The sequence below is a fragment of the Lissotriton helveticus genome, chromosome 2_1 (genome assembly GCF_964261635.1).
Source record: "Lissotriton helveticus chromosome 2_1, aLisHel1.1, whole genome shotgun sequence".
Classification (NCBI taxonomy): Eukaryota; Metazoa; Chordata; class Amphibia; order Caudata; family Salamandridae; genus Lissotriton; species Lissotriton helveticus.
The window spans coordinates 1,961,884,970-1,961,904,046 of NC_136059.1; the positions used below are offsets into that span (position 1 = coordinate 1,961,884,970).

Here is a 19,077-nt window from a genome sequence, read left to right on the forward strand (position 1 = left end):
AATATTCAATAATTATACAATGCAGTGCAAGAAAAACCCAGGCACAACACTTGTACTAAAACCCATTCATTCTCTCAAACCAATTCATACTCATTCATTTGCATATACATAACAATCATTCATGTCCTACAGTCTCCAAAGCATATCCATTGGTTACCCCCCCACAGAATCTAATACCAATATGGTGACTGTCTTGGACCACAATGTACTGTGTGGTTTAATAATATTAACGTGGAATCATTCACCCTATCATAATATCATTTCATTGAATGAGACAAAGTGATTAACAGAATTTATCTTTAACATTTTCAATAAATGCCACAGCTAAGTAGTCTTGGGGGAGACATAAGTACCAGAGGACTCCAGCACCAACGCGCGTTTCGGTGTCCGACCCCAATTGATGGGTCTCACCTTCTTCCGGGCTCAGTGTGATACAATGGCAAGGAGAAAAGGAGAAGTGCCTGAGTTTACATAAAGTCAATCCAACAACAACTAGGATCCAGGGACATCCGGATATAAAGTAACATAAGAAGTTGTCACAAGGCGTGATGAGAGTAGAAAGCAGCCAAGCGGTTGGATAAGAAAAACGGTCTGCCACTAAACACCACCAGAGTCGGCCAAAGAACGGAGGGGTTTATTTGAAGGCCGTGTCCAAGCCGGTAGAGCCCATCTATTCGTGGCAGGAGGAGAAATACTCCTATAGATTGACGTCCTTAGATAGTACACCCTGGAACTCCAAGAGAGACTGATAAGGAGATACCGAGGTTCCCCTACGGATACACAGGAACTCACCCCTGTGTGTACTAAGTTGGGGCCACACAAGCTGCAGCAGAGATCGTCCTGGTGGGATAAAGAGTCTAGGCCGTGCCCCGTTGCAGCAGTGTAGTGGCAGCCCCCTCACTGACTGCCCCTCTGAGGTCTTCCATTTCAAGAGCCATGATCTCCTATCTGATTTTCACCCCTCAAAATGACAATAAGTGTGGCTGAAGGTGTGCAGCACTGCTCTGAAGATCTGCTATTTAAAATGTTAAAAATGTAAATAGGTTTGGCAATGCTTTGTTCTGTTTTCTATTCAACAGTGAAAGGCAGAGTAGAAACCCTGACGGTTACAATAAAAGTTTATTATGATTTGTCTTTTGTGCTACTTAATGCACCTAGTTTGATAGTGATCATCTCGGTTGTGCATTACTGCTTGTAATATTTTCCGGTAAAGGAGTTTAGTGCAACTTTACCCTGCTCCTATCATATAATTTCTGGTTGCCATATATTGTTTTTTGGCGTTTATTTGCAGTGCTTACCATATAGACATTTGAAATGCCAAGAAGGGGAGCATCAGGCATTTAGGGCCTTTCCTTTTAATTGATTGATGGGTTGCAGGGTGCTCTGCCATTTAAATAGGGGATTACAGCTGTGGCCTACCTTTAATTTTCCTGCAAATATTAAGTGCCAACCATTGGGCACGCAACCAGGGAAGTGGTCTACCAAGGCCTATTCATCTCGAGAACAATGTATTTGAAGGGGGAAATTTCATGACCTGGCAGGAGAGGGCAGTGGGGATTCAACACAGTTGACTGGGTAATGTGGGCTGTGCTGTCTTAAGCTCGTAGGGGGTGGGAGGGTGGGATCCATGCATGGAGTTAGTGGTGGGGCGCACTTTGGTCCACTAGAACAAGAATGATGACCTACATACAAAAGCAACTTGGCAAATGAAATGTATCTTCACACACTTAAAAAGTAAAGGATGCTAAACTGTCCATGCTGCCACGTCCTTGCCATTCTCAAGCCTCTGAAATTGACCAGTGATGTAAACATCTCGCCCCCTTACCTCTGCAAATGTGACCAGGTAACTGGAAGCCCACAGAAGACACTGTCCATGCGAGAGCTGGGCCCGGCTTAACCCAAGACACCACCCCGTTCTTTCAGTCCGCAATTCAGAACTACCTGGTGCAATTTCACGAAAGTATGAATGAATGATGATTACTGGGACAGATAATCTTGACTGTGATTGAACATTGATGGTTTTGAGGAAACTTGTGTGGAAATGCCAGAGGAAGAAATTTAAATTGCGTCTGTAAACCTTATTTCATGCTGATTGAAGGATAGAACTCACCCAGAGTAAATGTCAAGAATCCAGATTGATTGAAGCATTTGCATTCCACTCGTGAATGCACTTTTATGCTGATTATTCGTAGATACAGCTTGATTCTGATTTGGGGGTTGCAACTCAAAAAGATGATGGACGGAATGCTGAACATTGTAAACCACTCAACGCCAGTCACAGATCTGGTTTAAATTCATAATATATTTGGTCACCATGCCACCCCAGTTTTGACCCAGCCATATGCAAATCAGTTTTGACCCTGGCGCCCAATGGGAACAGTCCAGCCTGAACTGCCTGGCCAGGTCCTCCTGGACCAGAAAACAAGCATCCTGGGACCAGCTTTAGGGTGTCACCCTTCCCAGGTTAGCTTGCATCCAGTGGCAGAACAAGCACGGGACCTACGTCTGGGCACACCCATGCCACTTAGGGCAACAATAGCAACACAAAAAGATGATGGACGGAATGCTGAACTAGAATTGACTGGGGGTGAATGTTTGACAATGTTCCATTCCGTCCATCATCTTTGTGTTGCAAAAGTATCTTTATATTGTTCATAATGGAGAGAACTTCATAACTCAGTTTGAACTTGTATCTATGACTGTTTTAGTCACTTTTTGCTAGGGGTTTGATTTCATAATCATCATTCCTCTACTTCTTTATGAGCATAATGTTTGTGGAGATATCACAAGTGCAACTGTTTTTTTTACATGTTTAAGTTGTGGACTACTTAATTACATCAAAAGTGTAAGGGTAATCTGTTTACCACTCTGTACACAACGTTTTTTATTGATTGCATTTTGACACAGTGAGGCCCACAGAGGATGTTTCTGCTTGCGTCATTTCTACTGAGATCGGGCCTAGTCAAAATCTGTTGCTGCCAGTGGTGGCCAATATCATTTAAAAGTAAGGTGCAGGTGTGGGGAGCACGGGCAGGAGGGAGAGTACAGGGGATTAATAAAACTTACCTCATGATGACGGCCACCTCACCTCTCACTGCTTCTCTGCTCTGCTGCACCCAGCAGTCCCTGAGGCAGCATCATAGACTCCCCATCCAATCCCCACGCTGCTCTCAAGCATGAGTGCAGCGTGGGTATTGGCATGAGTGGGCTGAAAAGTTGCTTCCTCAGGCACATGGAGTCTGTGCTGTTTCTCCAACCTGCCTGTACAATACCGCTGGGTTGGAGATAGCAAGTGCGCATTTCAGTTTGGCCGGTCTAAAACGGATGGCCAAACTGACATGCGCACTCACAAGTGCACATACCACTCCTCCTACTCCCTCCCATGGCCCGTCCTGCCCCTCCCTGCACACACTGGCTCAGAGCCAGCAGCTAAAGAATAAAACAATAGTAAGATATTGTATTATTTTTCAGGTGCTGGCTATGAGCCTGTTGGGCAATGTTCCTCCGCCATAGCCGGAGGAGCCGCCACTGGTTTCTGCTTATGGTGGCTCTACTTGGGATTCCATCCAATTCATCCAATTGTTTTTTTATTGCATTGAACTCCCTACATAGTTGTTAAACTAATGCTTGTTCTAAAAATGTTAAACTTTCATCATTTATTATAGGTCCTTCTACCATTAGTATGGCATTCAAGCACTGTGTTAAATAAGATGCTTTTTCCTCTAGTTCTGGGATTTTCTTCCATTGGTTTTGTATGATTATATGGTTAGAAGAGAATTATTAAGTGTCTAGTTCACTAACAAAATGACTAGCGGTATACTGAAATTTTGACGATTGTCCAACATGAAGATAGTCTGATGAAATCAGGTTGGCAGAATTTCTTGTTGTAGAAATGCCAAAATGAAAAAATACATTTTCCTCAACAAATAGTATATTTTTCTGAAAAATGGGTATATCATCAAGAAAAAGGTAAGACAGAAGTAAGGGAGGATGCAGAGGATGGAGAGAAAAGTAGAGGAGGTAGGAGAATAGCAAAGGTAATGTTTTGTTTAAAAGGGGGTAAAGTGGGAGTCTGCATGATGTGTGGGCATTAAAGAATGGGACAGGACAAACCCTGCACCCAGACCCACACCGGCCGCGATTTGTGAGCAATTGTGACAAATATGACGTAGAGCCTCTGAACCATTGATGCCAAAATAGACACCCTGTCAAATCTATAGGAAAGAACGCATGGACATTCCGGGTGTCCACATGAATACAAAAGAACAGAGAGTCTTGCACATGTAACGTGTGACAAGAAATGTAGGCGAGCCATTGCTAAACATGGAAAATCATCTAGCTCCCATCTAAGGCAAAAAATGAAGACTTGCAGGGCAGGTCATGTCGTAACACCCTGTACATTCTGGGTTTCCAAGACATCACCTGAATGGGGAGCATAGAAGATTTCATAGTAGCATTGCTAGAGAACTTGTTTCCAGATGCCTCTCTCTTCTCTATATTTTCAATAGAACTGAATCATGCCACCCACAACTAGACCCAAAGACATTTTGCCCGCTCAGATCACGTCTCCTGCAACAATCTGATTCCCCACAGGCAGACAAATCAAGGTTGTGTGGAAACTGTGATGAGTATTATACAGTCTGTGTATGTATTCAGTGCTTCTTTGTCTCATGCAATCTGAGTTATTCTTTATACCGAACTGTTCTGAGCTGACAGTCTGAGACACATGGCACAGAGATCATGATTACCAAACCAAAAAGGTGGCAATTAGAACGTAATCGCTGTCATCACTTTATGTGGTTTTATAATTATATAATATAAAACCCCAATAGATAAAAAAAAAGAATATGAAGGGGATGTCAAAGAAAAGAAAGGAGGGGAAAGGGGTAGAGGGTAAGGGAAACCCCCTAAATGAATGGGGATTTAAGTGAGTGAAACTCCACTGTAAAACATCAAAAAACAAATTATAAATCAATAATGGTTTTCTGTAGATTGTTGTTTTCAAACTGATAAACATTTTTAAAGAAGAATTTGTCAAAAGGGTTGATGGAAAAAATGTCAGAACCACTGTCTTTAAACATTAATTTCTTCAGAAATAAAATGAACTGTTTGAAAAATATGCATTTTATGTGTGGTTGAAGAGATGCTGTGTAGAGAATATAGTTAAGTGATAAAAGCACTTTCTATTGGGTACCATGATAACCAACAACATTGCATCTATGTATGCTTTTGGGGGAAGTAGCGAGTTCTATCTAATATGTTCTGTTGTAATTGGTGCGTTTGTTGTCACATGTGCATAGCATGTATTACTGCTTGGTTGAAGGCATTGGGTTTTTCTGCATGCTCATAGGAATCTATATAGCACACACCTAGCCAAATGTACAGCAGAATGCTGTGTGTGTGTACACTTGAAGAACATAACAGTAGAAGGCTCAGTAACCCAGATGGTAACATGTCAGAAGCTGTACGACCTCTTGAAGGCCACATGTGCTGTATAAAGTATTGCTGCTTAGTAGGAGATTTTTGGTTTTGAGTTTCCATATAGAGAATCCAACGCACACTTGGCCACGTTGGGTGAAAAGGTTCTGCTTCCCAAGAAGCATTACAACCTGATCTTCCTTGCTCCGTAATGGTTGACATGTGAGACCTACGATCATTCATGTAGAATTCTAGAGCAGAAACTTAACCCTTCGTCTACTGGATGTGTTTCAGGCTCTCCAGTATTTCGAACATTAACCTTCTGTCCTGTTTCACTTAACAAATTCTCTTCAATGATCTCCTTGCCTAAGGGAGCACTTCCAGGATACCCAAAGAAGACATTACATGACCGCCTTATGTGTTTTGAAGTGATGGCTCAAAGGGTTAATTGTTTGGTTCCAGTGGTTGCTATTATGTGAGTACTGACAAGTATGTTCCTACCCTACTCCTTATATAATATGGTCAGTATAGATATCTATCATATTTTGAACCACCCAAATGGGGCATAATTTTGAATCTGTGTGCATCATCTGTCATTAAAGTTACCTTCATAAATAACTATCTTTGTGGCCATTATGCCAAATTTCTGGGTTGAGAAATAGGCATGAAAAACATTCTAAGTGTTGCAATATTTTGTGGAACGTCCTCCTATTTTGAATTATTTCATTTCATTCGAGGGCCTTCATGTGGGCGGATGACCAGCTCCTCTTTCCATCAAGTAGAAATACCATGGAATTTTATAAAATGGCAGCTGCTTGCCAAGGGCAATCACTATTTCTGTAACTATTCGTCACTGCTTGTTGCTTTAGTTTTACTATCTTATACATTTATTTCAGGAAAACACTGCAAATCAGGCAGCAACTAGCTGGCCTAAATAATCATTATGCATACAAATACTCTAAAATTACAATAAAAACTGTGCTCCATGAAGGACGGTGACAGTATTATGCTAAACGATGAAGCCAAATGTGGCTATAGGTTATGTCAAGCTATAGGATTTGCTTTTAATTTGAGAATAGTCTCTAATTATAACAGTATTGAGGCATCATAAAAAAAACGGCACATTCATTTTATCAGCATGCAAAACCGTAAATTCTTCATGAAAGTGGAAATGAGTTAGGCTAGTTTCAGGACTGATGTTGTAAGGAAAACCAGAGGTACTTATGGAATTGTGTTGATTTAAACCAAGAGCCTTGGTTCTTTTAGCACATTTGTATTATTGAGTGCTGTTATAAGAAACAACGAGCGCTTCTCCTGGAATCAAGACAAATGTTCCCTTTTCACACCATATCAGTTTTTACATTCTGTTATTAGAAGTGATGATATATATGACTAATAGTAGCATTGGATAAAACTTCCACTTTTTTCTTTACAGATCTATCTGCTGCGCAAAGGCGGTTTGCCCACTCGCTTCAAGAATTTAAATTTGAATTTATTGGTGATGCTGAAACAGATGATGAAAGATGTATAGGTGCGTATGGATGATTGTATTAAAACTGCCCCTTATTAAAGTATACAGTGAGCTATGTATTTTGAGACCGAAAAGCACATTTTGTGTATTCATACCTATTTCACAACCTTAGCCGAATTTATGGTTCACTATTGAAGAGCCAACCATTAATGTATAGGTCTTTTAGTTATTTACTTTTGCTGTGTTGCTTTATTATAAGCCTGCTTCAGAACCCAGATTTCATAAAGATTTACTGAATATTCTTTTAACGTATTTTGTAAATTATTCAGGAATTCAGATTTATATTTTTTCCATTTGTTGTGAAGTTTAGCTCAACATTTCTGTTTGAGTGATTACATTTTTACTTTTGTCATATATGACCACATTATTTAATCTACAGCAAGATTTTGAAATAATATTAAGTGTATCTTACATTAAATGCAAGGCGTCATAGTCAGAATACATGCTTTTTGCAGATAATAAGCTTTTTTTAGTCCTCATATGCCAAAGATATTCTCAAAGTTCGTTCAACCATTGCCATCCACTGATAGCAATTGTACCCCAGAGAGCTTACAAACCTCGAAGATCTTATTGGAGGCACTTTTTGTAGATACCCAACTGACATAATAATCAATTCAGTTCATCTAACTAACCACCATGGAACTGATCTTAGGGTACATCAATCCACAAAAAGGCATATTCATTGGACCTTGTTCTTAAAGTTTATCCAGCCAGGAAATGCACGGTGTCCAGAAATGTTTTTTGCTCTTCCAATTTGTGCTATCTAATTTCAGGGTGTACTTAATTGAATTAATCCAGTCTAAATATGTTGGTTCGGTATCTTTTATCCACCATTTACAGATTTCTCTTCGAGCTAAAATAATTAAGTAGAACAACAATTTATTAACATCTCGAGAGAGTGATTCAAAATTCAAGGAAATACCAAAAAATATAAGTAAAGTACTAACCTGTATGTTTAGCTTCAACATACTTCCCATACCTTCAGATACCGCACACCAGTAATTATGCAAGACCGGACATGTTAAGAACATGTTAATATCATCTGCCTTTTCCATCTTACATTTTGGGCAACAGTGAATACTATTCTTCGCAAATTTAGAAAGCTTAGCAGGGGACTCTATGAAGAGAAAAGAAATGATTGCGTTTTAAATTGGCGGGAGAAACTGTAGTATGTAGTATGTCAAAAGATACTTGCCATGACTTCTCCAAATCGGCGTCTGAAACCTGTTCTCCCCACAGATGAGCTGGCAAGGTGAAGTCGCCGTCTTCTGCTTCCAAAATGGCCCAGTAAAGGATTGCTGTCTTTATCTTCCTGTTCTTCCCTTGAAGCAGATCTTCTAAGACGCTGGTTGTTCCTACTTGTGATCCTACAGCCTGGCTCCAGCTCCTTATTTGAAAGTATTTAAACTTAGATAAGCTATTTTTAGTCACATTGGAAATCTCTTCCCAAGATATAATCGACCCTTCAGGCATTAACTGATACCAGTACTTAATATCCGCGTCTGCCAGCGGCTTTGCGAGACTGTCTTTAGTCCACTCCGGAGAACCAGGAGAGTCCCATATAGGAGACTTGGCTGTATAATATGTGAGTTTCAGGGCCTTCCTTACCCTAGCCCAAGTAAGAGCCATGTCTCTCAGCATCTTCAATCGCACTTTTTTAAAGAAGCGTGGGTCCCCATATTTGTATAGGAAACCACTGGATCCCCCTTGGATTCCTACCAGCATTTCCTTAAACATTATGCCTACTTCTGATCTGTCTGGGCAATTAAAAAGCAGAATCCCTGCTTTAAGTAGAAGAGTCCATGCATAGATCTTCATATCCGGGGCACACAAGCCACCTTTGCTTTTTTTTCTGCTCAATTTCCTCCACGAAATCCTAATTCCCTTAGAAGCCCATACAAAGGAGTTAAATTTAGCTTGAATTTGTTTAAGCTTCGCTTCATTAAAGGCTAGGGGTATATTCTGAAACAGAAAAATCTATTTGGGAAGAAGCATCATCTTTATAATGTTCACTCTTCCAATTAGTGTAAGGGGAAGCAGAGACCAACCCTTTAATGACTCAGTGATTTCTTTGTTCACTTTATCTAGATTTCTATCCGTTAATTTTGCGATATTCCTGGGTGACTTGAACTCCTAGATATCTTATCTCGTGTTTTGATATAGAGAGCGGAGCTTCCACATTCCAGAGCATACATTCTGTTTTAGTCTGGTTAATCTGATTTCCAGAGAGCTGACCAAACTGAGTTGCTGCAGTGTATATTAATGAAATTATCCGTACTGGATCTGACGTGTATATCATCATATCGTCCGCATAGAATGACAATTTTTTTACCCAGTTCCTAAAATTAAAAGGCACAATGCTCGCATCTTGCTTGATCTTCTCGGTCAGGGACTCAATATATGAAATTCAAAAGCATGGGAGAAAGGGGACGTCCCTGTCTTGTCCCTCTCTTAATACAAATGGGTGCTGATAGATTCCCGTTAATCAATACTATAGCTGTGGGGTGCTGATATATTGAAGATATGGCTCTACAGAAATTTTTTCCCAGATTACACTTTTCCAGTACTCTACTTAGATAGACCCAATTAACGCGGTCAAATGCCTTGGCGGCATCAAGCGTGATAATGGCCAAAGGCAATATATATATAGATGCTGTATCTATAGCTCCCACTAATGCTTGGATCAGATTCTGAATAGAACGACCTCTAACAAACCCCTTCTGATCCCCATGCACCAATTTATCCGCAACACCATTTAGTCTCTCTGCTAAAATCCCGGCGAAGATTTTATAATCGAGATTCAGCAGAGAGACTGGCCTATAAGATTCGCATAGTACCCTAGGTTTAGACGATTTAAGAATTAGCGCCACAGTTGCCTCATTCCATGACGAGGGGATATTTCCTCCCTCGTCATAGATAGAGGAAAACAGTCTGCAGAGAATTGGAGCGATGACTTGGGACAGAACTTTATCAATCTCTGCTGGCAGCCCATCAGGACCTGGAGCCTTACCCTTCTTGCTTGTATTAACTGCAGCAACTACTTCCCTCAGCTCTATCTTACCATCTAGATTTTTAGCTGCTTCATTCTCAATTCTCCGAACTGCATACTTCTCCAGCCACGCTTGAATTGAGGCATCGTGGGGAAACAGATCCTCACGATACACTTGTTCAAAGTGGTTAAAAAAAGCTGCTTCTATGTCGGAAGCGTTTTCTGTGATCTGGCCCGTGATATCTGACAGCACCTCTTTAATTTTATTCCTAGATTGATCTTTTTTTGTTTTCCAAGCCAACAGCTTCCCACTCACTTCCCCATATTCGAAATGGGCCAGAGAGCTAGCTTGCCACCGCTTCCTGAGGCTAACATCCAAAACTTCTTCGAATTGAGATTTACAGAATGCTAATTTTTGTATAAGAGATGGTTCGGACTTATGTTTCTGAGCTAGTAGATCTTGTTCTAACCTGGCTATTTCTACTTCTATTGCAGATACTTTAGCACTAAATCTTTTTTGCCTGGTAGATTGAATAGCCAGGATCACCCCCCTCAAGCAGGCCTTTTAAGCGTCCCAAACAACTACAATTGGGACGGTGCCTACATTCAGCTCAAAGAAGCTCTCTGACTCCTCTATCAATATTTTTGTCACATCGTCCTCTAACATGATAATTCGGTCCAAAGTCCACCTCTTCCTATGTTGCTGTCCCGAGAACTTTAACACTAAAGAGACAGCAGAATGGTCTGAGAGGTGGCCACCTAGATGTTTAACCTCCTTGACCTTGTCCTCGAGCTCCTCTGCAATTAAAAAAAAGTCTTGTCTTGATTTGTAGCCTAATCTCTTGTTATGAAATGTATACTCCTTTTTTGATACCCATTTTTTTCTCCAGATATCTATCCACCCTAGCTGACGCATAGCGTCTACCAAAAAAGTCCTTGTTTTGGAGTTGTACATAAAACTATCTCTGTATGTCCTATCCATTTGGGGATCCAGGACCAGATTGAAGTCTCCCGTTAAAATTAGGGGATCCTTGAACTCTAGCAGCTCTTCCAACATTTCTCTAAGTGAGTGAGGGTTGTCTGAATTCGGGCCGTAGTACCCCGTGTCAGTAAATTTATGGGAATGGAATTTGATCGTAGCTATAGCCCATCTATCCTTTTTGTCGACTCTAGTTTTATCTACTGCTATGACTGGGTTCGCTTTGACCAGGATAGCTACCCCTCTTATGGTTAGTTGCTGAGAGGTACAAACCACCTCTTGGATCCATTTTTTCTTGCTACAGACTTCCCTCAACTCTTCCTCTGTGAGATGGGTTTCCTGGAGTATAAAGACCTGCTCTGGTGCATCTTTCAGATATTGAAAGATCCTGTCTCGTCTATGAACTACCCTTAAACCATTTATATTCCACGTTAAAACCTTTAAATATGTATCCTGGGTTAGCTTAGACGGTGCCATTTCTTCTTTGAGATGGAAAATGTGATATAATACAACAATTAGGCGAATCGGACATTTTTTTGTGTTTTTGTTCCCATATGCTCCCCACCCAGTGCATACCTTCCCCCCAACCCTCCCCTTTACCCTCCCTAGTGCTCCCCTGGAGAACCCCCTTCTTCTTCTCGGCCCTACTCTGTCCTTGAGGCTCCCCTCCTGACTTCAGACGACTATTTACATATTTATATGATATATTTTGTATCTCTTATATATGATTTAATTTCCCTTCTCTTATCCACCTGTATACCTATATGACATCTACGCTTCAGCTGCAGGGAAAATAGAGTGAAAGAGTTATTTAGGCGCTCAGAACTCCAAAACAAACTGATGTTTTACACCACCCAAGCCTCCTGAGCAGAATCTGAGATTAGTTGTAGAAAATGTTCGGCTTCCTCCACTCTTTTGAATACTCTCATCTTATTTTAATGCATGATCTTTAAAGATGCCGGGAACTGCAACTGTGCCGCTGCGCCCTGCTGTCTAAATGGGTCAAGTAACTTCCCCAGCTCCCACTGTCTGGACGCCGTGATTGAGGAGACGTCTGATCTAATTTGAAAAGTGATCCCCTCTGCTGAAAAGGAATTGCTCTTTAAAGCCATGTTGAGAATCTCATCTTTCAGAAAGTATGTTAGAAAATGGATCAGAATCTTTCTTGGCCTCGTTTTATTTGGTCTTAATCTATATGGATCTCTGTGTACTCTCTGTATGTCTTTGATTATATCCTGCTCTGACATTTCAATTGCTGTGGCTTGTTTGATTAATTTAGCTACAAACTCAGCGATGTTTTCCCCCTCTGCCCCTTCTGGTACTTTTAGCAAACAAAGATTATTTCTCCTTTGAGCATTTTCTATTGATTCCAGTTTTTCCTGGTAACCCTGCTCTCGTTGTCTGATATCGTCTATTTTCTTTGTGTGTTGCAAGGTTAACTTTTTCAGGTCTGTGACTGTGGCTTCTAGGTCAGTCGTTCTAGCGGCTAATGTCTCAAATGTTTCCTCTAATTTTTCGCAGTACGTTTTAATTTCCTGTTGATTTTTCTGAGAGACCTTGAACCCATTCCTCATTTCTTGACTTAATGACTGCAGGATTAGCAACACCGACTGATCATTCGGGATCTTATCACCTTCATCTTCTTCCGATAATTCAACACCCAAGCTATCCGGCATTAAATCTGGACAGACCTGGATCTTATTCTCCATGATTAACTGGGAGTCCTTGTTTTCCTTAGAAAATAAGTCTTCCTCGCTAACTGCTGCTGAGCCGCTTTGTGTACTAGGGAGGTTGTCACTTATCCCTGCGCTCTGCATATCCGTTATAACTTCCTGGATCACTAAGGGCTGATATCTGTTCGGGCTCAGAAAGCCTTCTAAAAAATTAGAGTCTGCGCAAGTAAGACCCTCGGTTAATGGTTTTAGCGCCAGAATAGGAGGTATTACCTTAAACTACTGTTTGAGTGACGGAGGGGGCTTTATTTTACTTTTAACAACTTCAAGGGGTGAATTTTTTAAACCATCTTTCCTCTTCTTCGATTTTCCCTTAGCTTTAGTGGAGAGGGGTGGTTTATTTATAGAAAGCGGCACCTTATTTTTTGGGAGTGTTATATCCTTTTTCCCCGGAGCTGAACATTTTGAGCATTGGGGAATCGTTGCGTCTTGCTTCCTGCTTCTTAAACAATATCTTAAACCGTGTGGACCTTGTAAATCACTTCTTACATCAAGTATTTCCTCTGTTGCTCCAGTCGGTGAAATACTATCAAGCTGATTTGGTTTTTGACTCTCTACCCTGGTGGATTCTGGGAGTTGTAGTCCATATGTGTATTTTACCCCTCTGCCTCTACCTGCATGTGAGATTCTGGAAACTGCACTACGCCCTCTCCTGACCTCTACCGCTGCTCTAAACCATTGGGTCCCCCCGCCTTCCACAGTAAAATCTTGAAGCCTCCTCACCTCCTTTTTTGCGTGCGGGGATGGTGGACCCTCGCCGAAAATGGCGACCTCCGCCCCGGTGTTGCTGCCTGCTCCAGCCAGGTCCTCCTATCCACCAGGAACTTGCCCCGGGAGCTTGCCAATCCAAGAAGAAACGAGAAACACGAAAAACTCCAATGAGTGTGTGACTTGCCCTGCGGAGCGCCGCGGAGCCCCACGTTCTGCCAGAGGCTGCCGAGGGACAGGCTGTCAGATCTCTCCCAGATCTCTCCCAGTACCGCGCGGTGTACCAAACGCCGTATCACAACCGGTAAGAAGCCTTGTTTTTACAACGCAAATGTCTGAATTGTTTTAAGCATTATCCGTAGCTCGGGGAAATGTTCTGCCGCAGGAAACGCCGAGAGACGCTGCAAGAAATGCCATCGGAGTCGCGGAGCCTCCCGACTAGCTACTGCTGCTAGCCGCTATCTTCTCCCCGCAGATAATAAGCTTAGCCATCTCTTGTGTTATCCTCTGTAATCACAGATGTTGTTTAAGAATTGACTGATTTATATGACTCAGTAAAACTGTTCTTCATTTAAAAGGAAATTCTCTGTGATTATGGAGAGTTATGAAAGAGGATGTATACTTGCAAAGGTATAAATAATCTCCTCCAACACAAAGCAGTGTTCTGCTGCTAAAACAGCATGCATGCTGTAATTTGCACAATTACAAACAAAGACTTCTTTATAGCAACTATGTAGCTCTGCCTGATGATGTTTTCCCTGGTGTTTATCTCAGACGGGTTTAATGTCTTGCACCAAATCCCGTTGCACTGTTTGTTGGATTATTGAGAGATGGTCACTGTAAGAAACTAGGTTATTAGTTGAGGAAGGTTAAGTACCCACCTCAAGTAAAAATCACGACCCATGTCAGGATGAACCCCTAAAGTCATTAAATAAACCTAAACTCACCCCCTTGGTAATGATGCAACAGAGCAAACAGGCTTAACTTAGAGGCAGTGTGCAACGTATTTTCGCAGTATCAAAACAGTAATAAAGCCCTAATGAAAAGTAATAAAAACCCTCATCAAATTAGAAAAAAATGTAACATTTTATAAACAAAATCACAGGAATCCATTTGGTGCAACTAGAAGTATAATTTAAAAAAAAAGTTTAATTAAAAATAGCCCAAAGTACCAGTGATAGTCCACAGTCGCGGTAGACTGAGACCTAGTACAATTTGACCCTGACTGCGATGCAACGCGGTTCAGATACACTAACCAGGTTTGCCTTGATCAAAGACTTTACTTTCTGATTTTAGCCCTTAAAATCTCAATTCTTCACAAGTGTACATTTAAAAAGCCCCCACCCCAAGACCTCCGAGAGGCACTTAGAGACTCACCATGTGTCAGGTGGAGTCAAGTCCAAGCCCACTTGCCACTCATCAGCTGGGCAGCCTCAGGAATGACCTCTTGTAGCTTGTTGTATCCCTGTAACTTGAACAGGTAGTAAGCCTTATGACCCTTGGAGTTAATTTCTTTGACCTGTGTATTGGAAAGAGAGCAAGATGCAGACAGACGGTTTAGTCCTTTTCTGATCTTCCTTAGGTCCAGGAGTGTTCATAAGCAGGTGCCTGGAAACGTCACATTTATGCCTGGCACAAGCTAGTGGGTGGGAATTACCCCTGGGCATGCTCTAACCAACTGGGTAAACGTACCTGGGGCTAACCCTACTCACTTTGGGTATTTTTAAAATGGTGCTGTCTTTAACCACACTAAACCTGGGCTATGAGGTTCGGAAGTATGTGTGGGGAGAGGACTATGGTAATCCTAGTGTGCTCCCACATCGAAAACCAAAATCCAGTTTGAGGCAGTCTCTGTTCCCCCAAGAAACTGAGAGATAGACGTCGAGTAGAGCAAAGCAGGGTTCATTCGCAACCAGACCGCAGATTAACCAGAATTATTTTGACATCCGCCTCTTGCCACATGAAGTGTTTCCTAAGTGTGATATGTAAACCCCTGCAGACCTGTCAAGCATGTCTTGACACTCAAGCAGGAGTTGACACTGAGATGTCAACAAGAGGCCTCTGTGATTTGGGTCAGTGCAGCTGCGGGGACTACAGAAGGGTGCAGGCCTGGGTGTTAGCTGCATCTGCTCATTACAGATTAGACCTCTTTGAAGTTGACCAAGTTCCAGGGTCCAGCCTACAGGCCATCCTGTTGAGGGCACAACACCACCTCCCCACACCCAAGGCATTTTATCCCTGTCCTTGGAGCAAGTTCACACGTATTTAAATTCCAATTACTGGTTGGAAGAAGTGGCGAAGCAAAATGCAGATAGGCGTCCAGTGACTTCAGGCAGGAAACATTTAATTTTCTACAAGTACCTTTATCTTAACAGTTAAAATTAGATTTTTCCATTAAACTGGATTTTGAATAGCTTTTAAAAAGAGTCCTACATTTATTTTCTATCTGCTTTGGAACCAAATTTAGCATAATTAGATATGATATTGTAACACAGCATTTTCCTATAGAGCAGTCAGCCTTGCTACAGTGAACATATCTTTTGGGCCTTTTCCCTGTAAGAATATGCGGAACAGTAAACCTTTACATGCCCTACTTTTAAATATCATGACCTACTTAGGGGTGCGACTTATTAATATTTAAAATATGGTTTTGACTTGCCAGAAAAGGTTTATTTTGACAGACCAAATTGGCAGTTTAAAACTGCCTAGCCAGGCTACAATAGTAGGTCTGCAGATAGGTTTGCTGGGTCACTGCTGTGGGTGGCACAATAGTTGCTACAGCCCATTAGTGACATTTGTCTTGCAGGCCAGGGTACACTTTGTACAATATAATATGGACTAGTAGGTAAGTTAAATATGCCAGTCAGTTGTATATCAATTACAACATGTTAAAAGGAGGAGCACAAGTACTTTACTACTGGTTAGCAGAAGTAAATTGCACAGAGTTCTATGGCCACCAAAAATAAGGTTCAGCAAAAAAGGCAAAAACGCCAGCGTGACCCTGCCAAAAGTGCAAATATCCAACAGTCCCATTTTCAAACTCAATAAAAGTAGTGCCAATTGTGGGGAAAATTTACCTGAAAACACACAATCCACTGATTGATAGGAATGTCTCATCAATGTATTCTAAAACTTGGTACTCACCAGACACAAAACATATAGGATAGCATTCTTCTGACCCCCCCGTACAGTTTCTTTCTTTGACACTGAAAGACTTTCAAATATCCACATGAATCTTTACGTTTCTATCGTTGGTGACCAAGAATTTGCCACATACTAGAAAAAGCACCAATAAAAGCTTCACAAAATTTTTCTTTTTTTTTTCTTTTTTATTAACCCCTTTCCTATTTTCAGATCTTCCATTTCATAATAGAATTGCCTGTCTCTGAACATCCTGCATCCATCCTGATAGTGGTATCAAAGTTATCTCAAGCCTGCAAAGACATCACCATGGCTATTCAAATGGTTAGAGTCTTTTTGAACAATGTGTAGCAGTGTTTGTGTAGCAAGAATCTAGCTGTGAAGCAATGGACTAAAGAATAAGCATACAGACTAGATTGAATTCCAAAGGCAATCATTATGACCCGTGCTGTATTAAAAAAATAAAATAAAATCTTTTTATTGAAACAAATTAAAACAAAACAAAAGCCAATCAGGAAAATCAGTGCACATTTAGTACCATGTTACATGCTGTGGAGCTAGCACTGAGGTATAGTATCCATGTTTACAGGACCATGTAGTTCTTAAGACATTATTGATCACTTCTCCAAGACCCCCATCTTTCAGGCGGTTACCAACTGATTTCTTTGTCTTGATGTTGGTATCGGCGCTCATCACATACCTCAATATTTGTTCTATTTCCCTGAGATTTTCGACCATTTGTTTGGGCGGCCCCATCTCTCATATGTTTTTTTCAGCCACTAAGCACCAATCCATGTCACTTTCCCATTCATTCATCCTAGGAGCTGTTGGGGCGCTCCATAATCTAGCTATGTTTCATTTAGCTACTATAAATCCTAGTGTCATCCAGAGACGTTCTATGCTTGTAAGATTGGTTTCATTCCAACTATTCAAGAGACACCACTGTGTCGACCTCTGCGTCGTTAGAGAGTGAACCTCTCGCATGCAGGAGATCACCTCCTCCCAATATATTTGGACAATCCCATATTATGTTGAGGAAGGTGCCCTCCCACCCGCATCCCCAGGTACAGCTTGGGGCGTCAAGTCTACCCATTTCTGTCATTGTTGTATGGGTAATATATGATCTGTGGATTAGTTTCAATTGTACCAGCTTAAACCGTGAGCAGATAGCCATCTCCTTAGGTGAGGCTAGGACCTCCAACCAATCCTCATCCTCTATCTGACCTAGGTCCTGCTCTCAGCGGACGTGGAGGGCGAGCGGGGGATCTGGAGAGTTAGGTAGGAGTTTACAATAAAACCAAGACATTGCCTTCTGCTGCGGATGATCGTCTAATGATCGATCTTCTAACTGCCCTCAGTGCATGTCTAACTTGCAGGTATCTGAAGGTTTCTGAGTGTGCTATCTGATATTCTTGTAATGTTGCGAATGGTTTTACATCTCCTTTAACCCACATGTCTCCCAAAATCGAGAAGCCTATTAAGTCCCACCTCTTAAAATTGTTTTGCTTTGCCAGGAGTCCCAAACGCGCTGAATCCCATAGTGGTGTCATCTGTGTGAGCCTACCCCTCCACCCAAGAGAAGTGAGCGCCTCTTTCCATATCTGCAGTGTAGTGAAGGTGGGCTCAAGAAAGTAGTCCACTCTGTCGCCCCCATAAATACCTCTTAACTATCCTCCTGGTTGCATGTTATATCGGTCCATTTTATATGCCTGGTCATCCTGAGGATAGTGCACCCAATGGTTAACCATAGTCAGCTGAACCACCCAATAGTCCATCATACCACCCTCTCATAAGCTTCTGCCGGGAGATCCTTGGGGAATGGTGTCCCACAGGAATAATTGCACGCTGTTTCAATTGCTTGAAAATATGCTTGAGAGATTGGGTGGGGGGAGTTTTTTTTTCCTCAAAATCCTTTATTGATAACAAAAAAGGTATAGATCACAGCAAACTGCCTACATCCACAAATTGGCCGGCATTGGGATAACATTTGCGTACAGGTAATATCTTATCAAGGTGAAGGAGTACACAGCAAGCCGCCTACAACCCTTCCGGGCCGGCTGCGTTTAATGGGGTAAGAGGTTGTAAAGCCAGCAATTGCATTATAAGCAGATTCTGTTGAATGCGACCAATTGTAAAAAATGTAAACAATTAATAAACAAAGGAAATGATTGTATACACTAATACACAATAACCATCAGTTGCATAACAAAGGTGCTGGTAGCGATCAGACAATAAGAGTGTGTGGAGTAGCGTCACGTGGTGTCCCATTGCATCCAATGTAGGAAAGTGTGCGGGCGAGGGCAATAGGTCGTCATTAGGGTGTTGTGTCTATTTGCGTCGTCGTGTAATCCACTTCGGCCGTGTGTTCCAATAAGTAAGTGTGTAAAGGGATCCAGATGTCTCTTGGGCTTGATGAGGGAGGTTGAAGGTCTGCATATGTGTGTTGTTGCTCTTGGCAATAGATTAAATCTTGAAGCCAGTGTTTAAATGTCTGCGCTCTTCCCCTGCCCCATCTACAGGCAACTCCCCTTTTGGCAAGGAGGAGCGCAAGGGAGGCGTATCTGCGCACTTTAACTCC

The 19,077-nt window shown here is 41.7% G+C and overlaps 1 protein-coding gene across 2 annotated transcripts in view; it reads left to right on the forward strand.

Moving 5' to 3' along the window:
• Positions 1-19,077, forward strand: part of ARHGAP10 (Rho GTPase activating protein 10) — a 998,059-nt gene that overhangs the window by 290,057 nt on the left and 688,925 nt on the right. For both annotated transcript variants that reach the window (XM_078676901.1, XM_078676902.1), the window contains exon 2: positions 6,854-6,949. In XM_078676901.1, the coding sequence (XP_078533027.1) occupies positions 6,854-6,949 (96 nt within the window). The remainder of the gene's footprint in view (positions 1-6,853; positions 6,950-19,077) is intronic.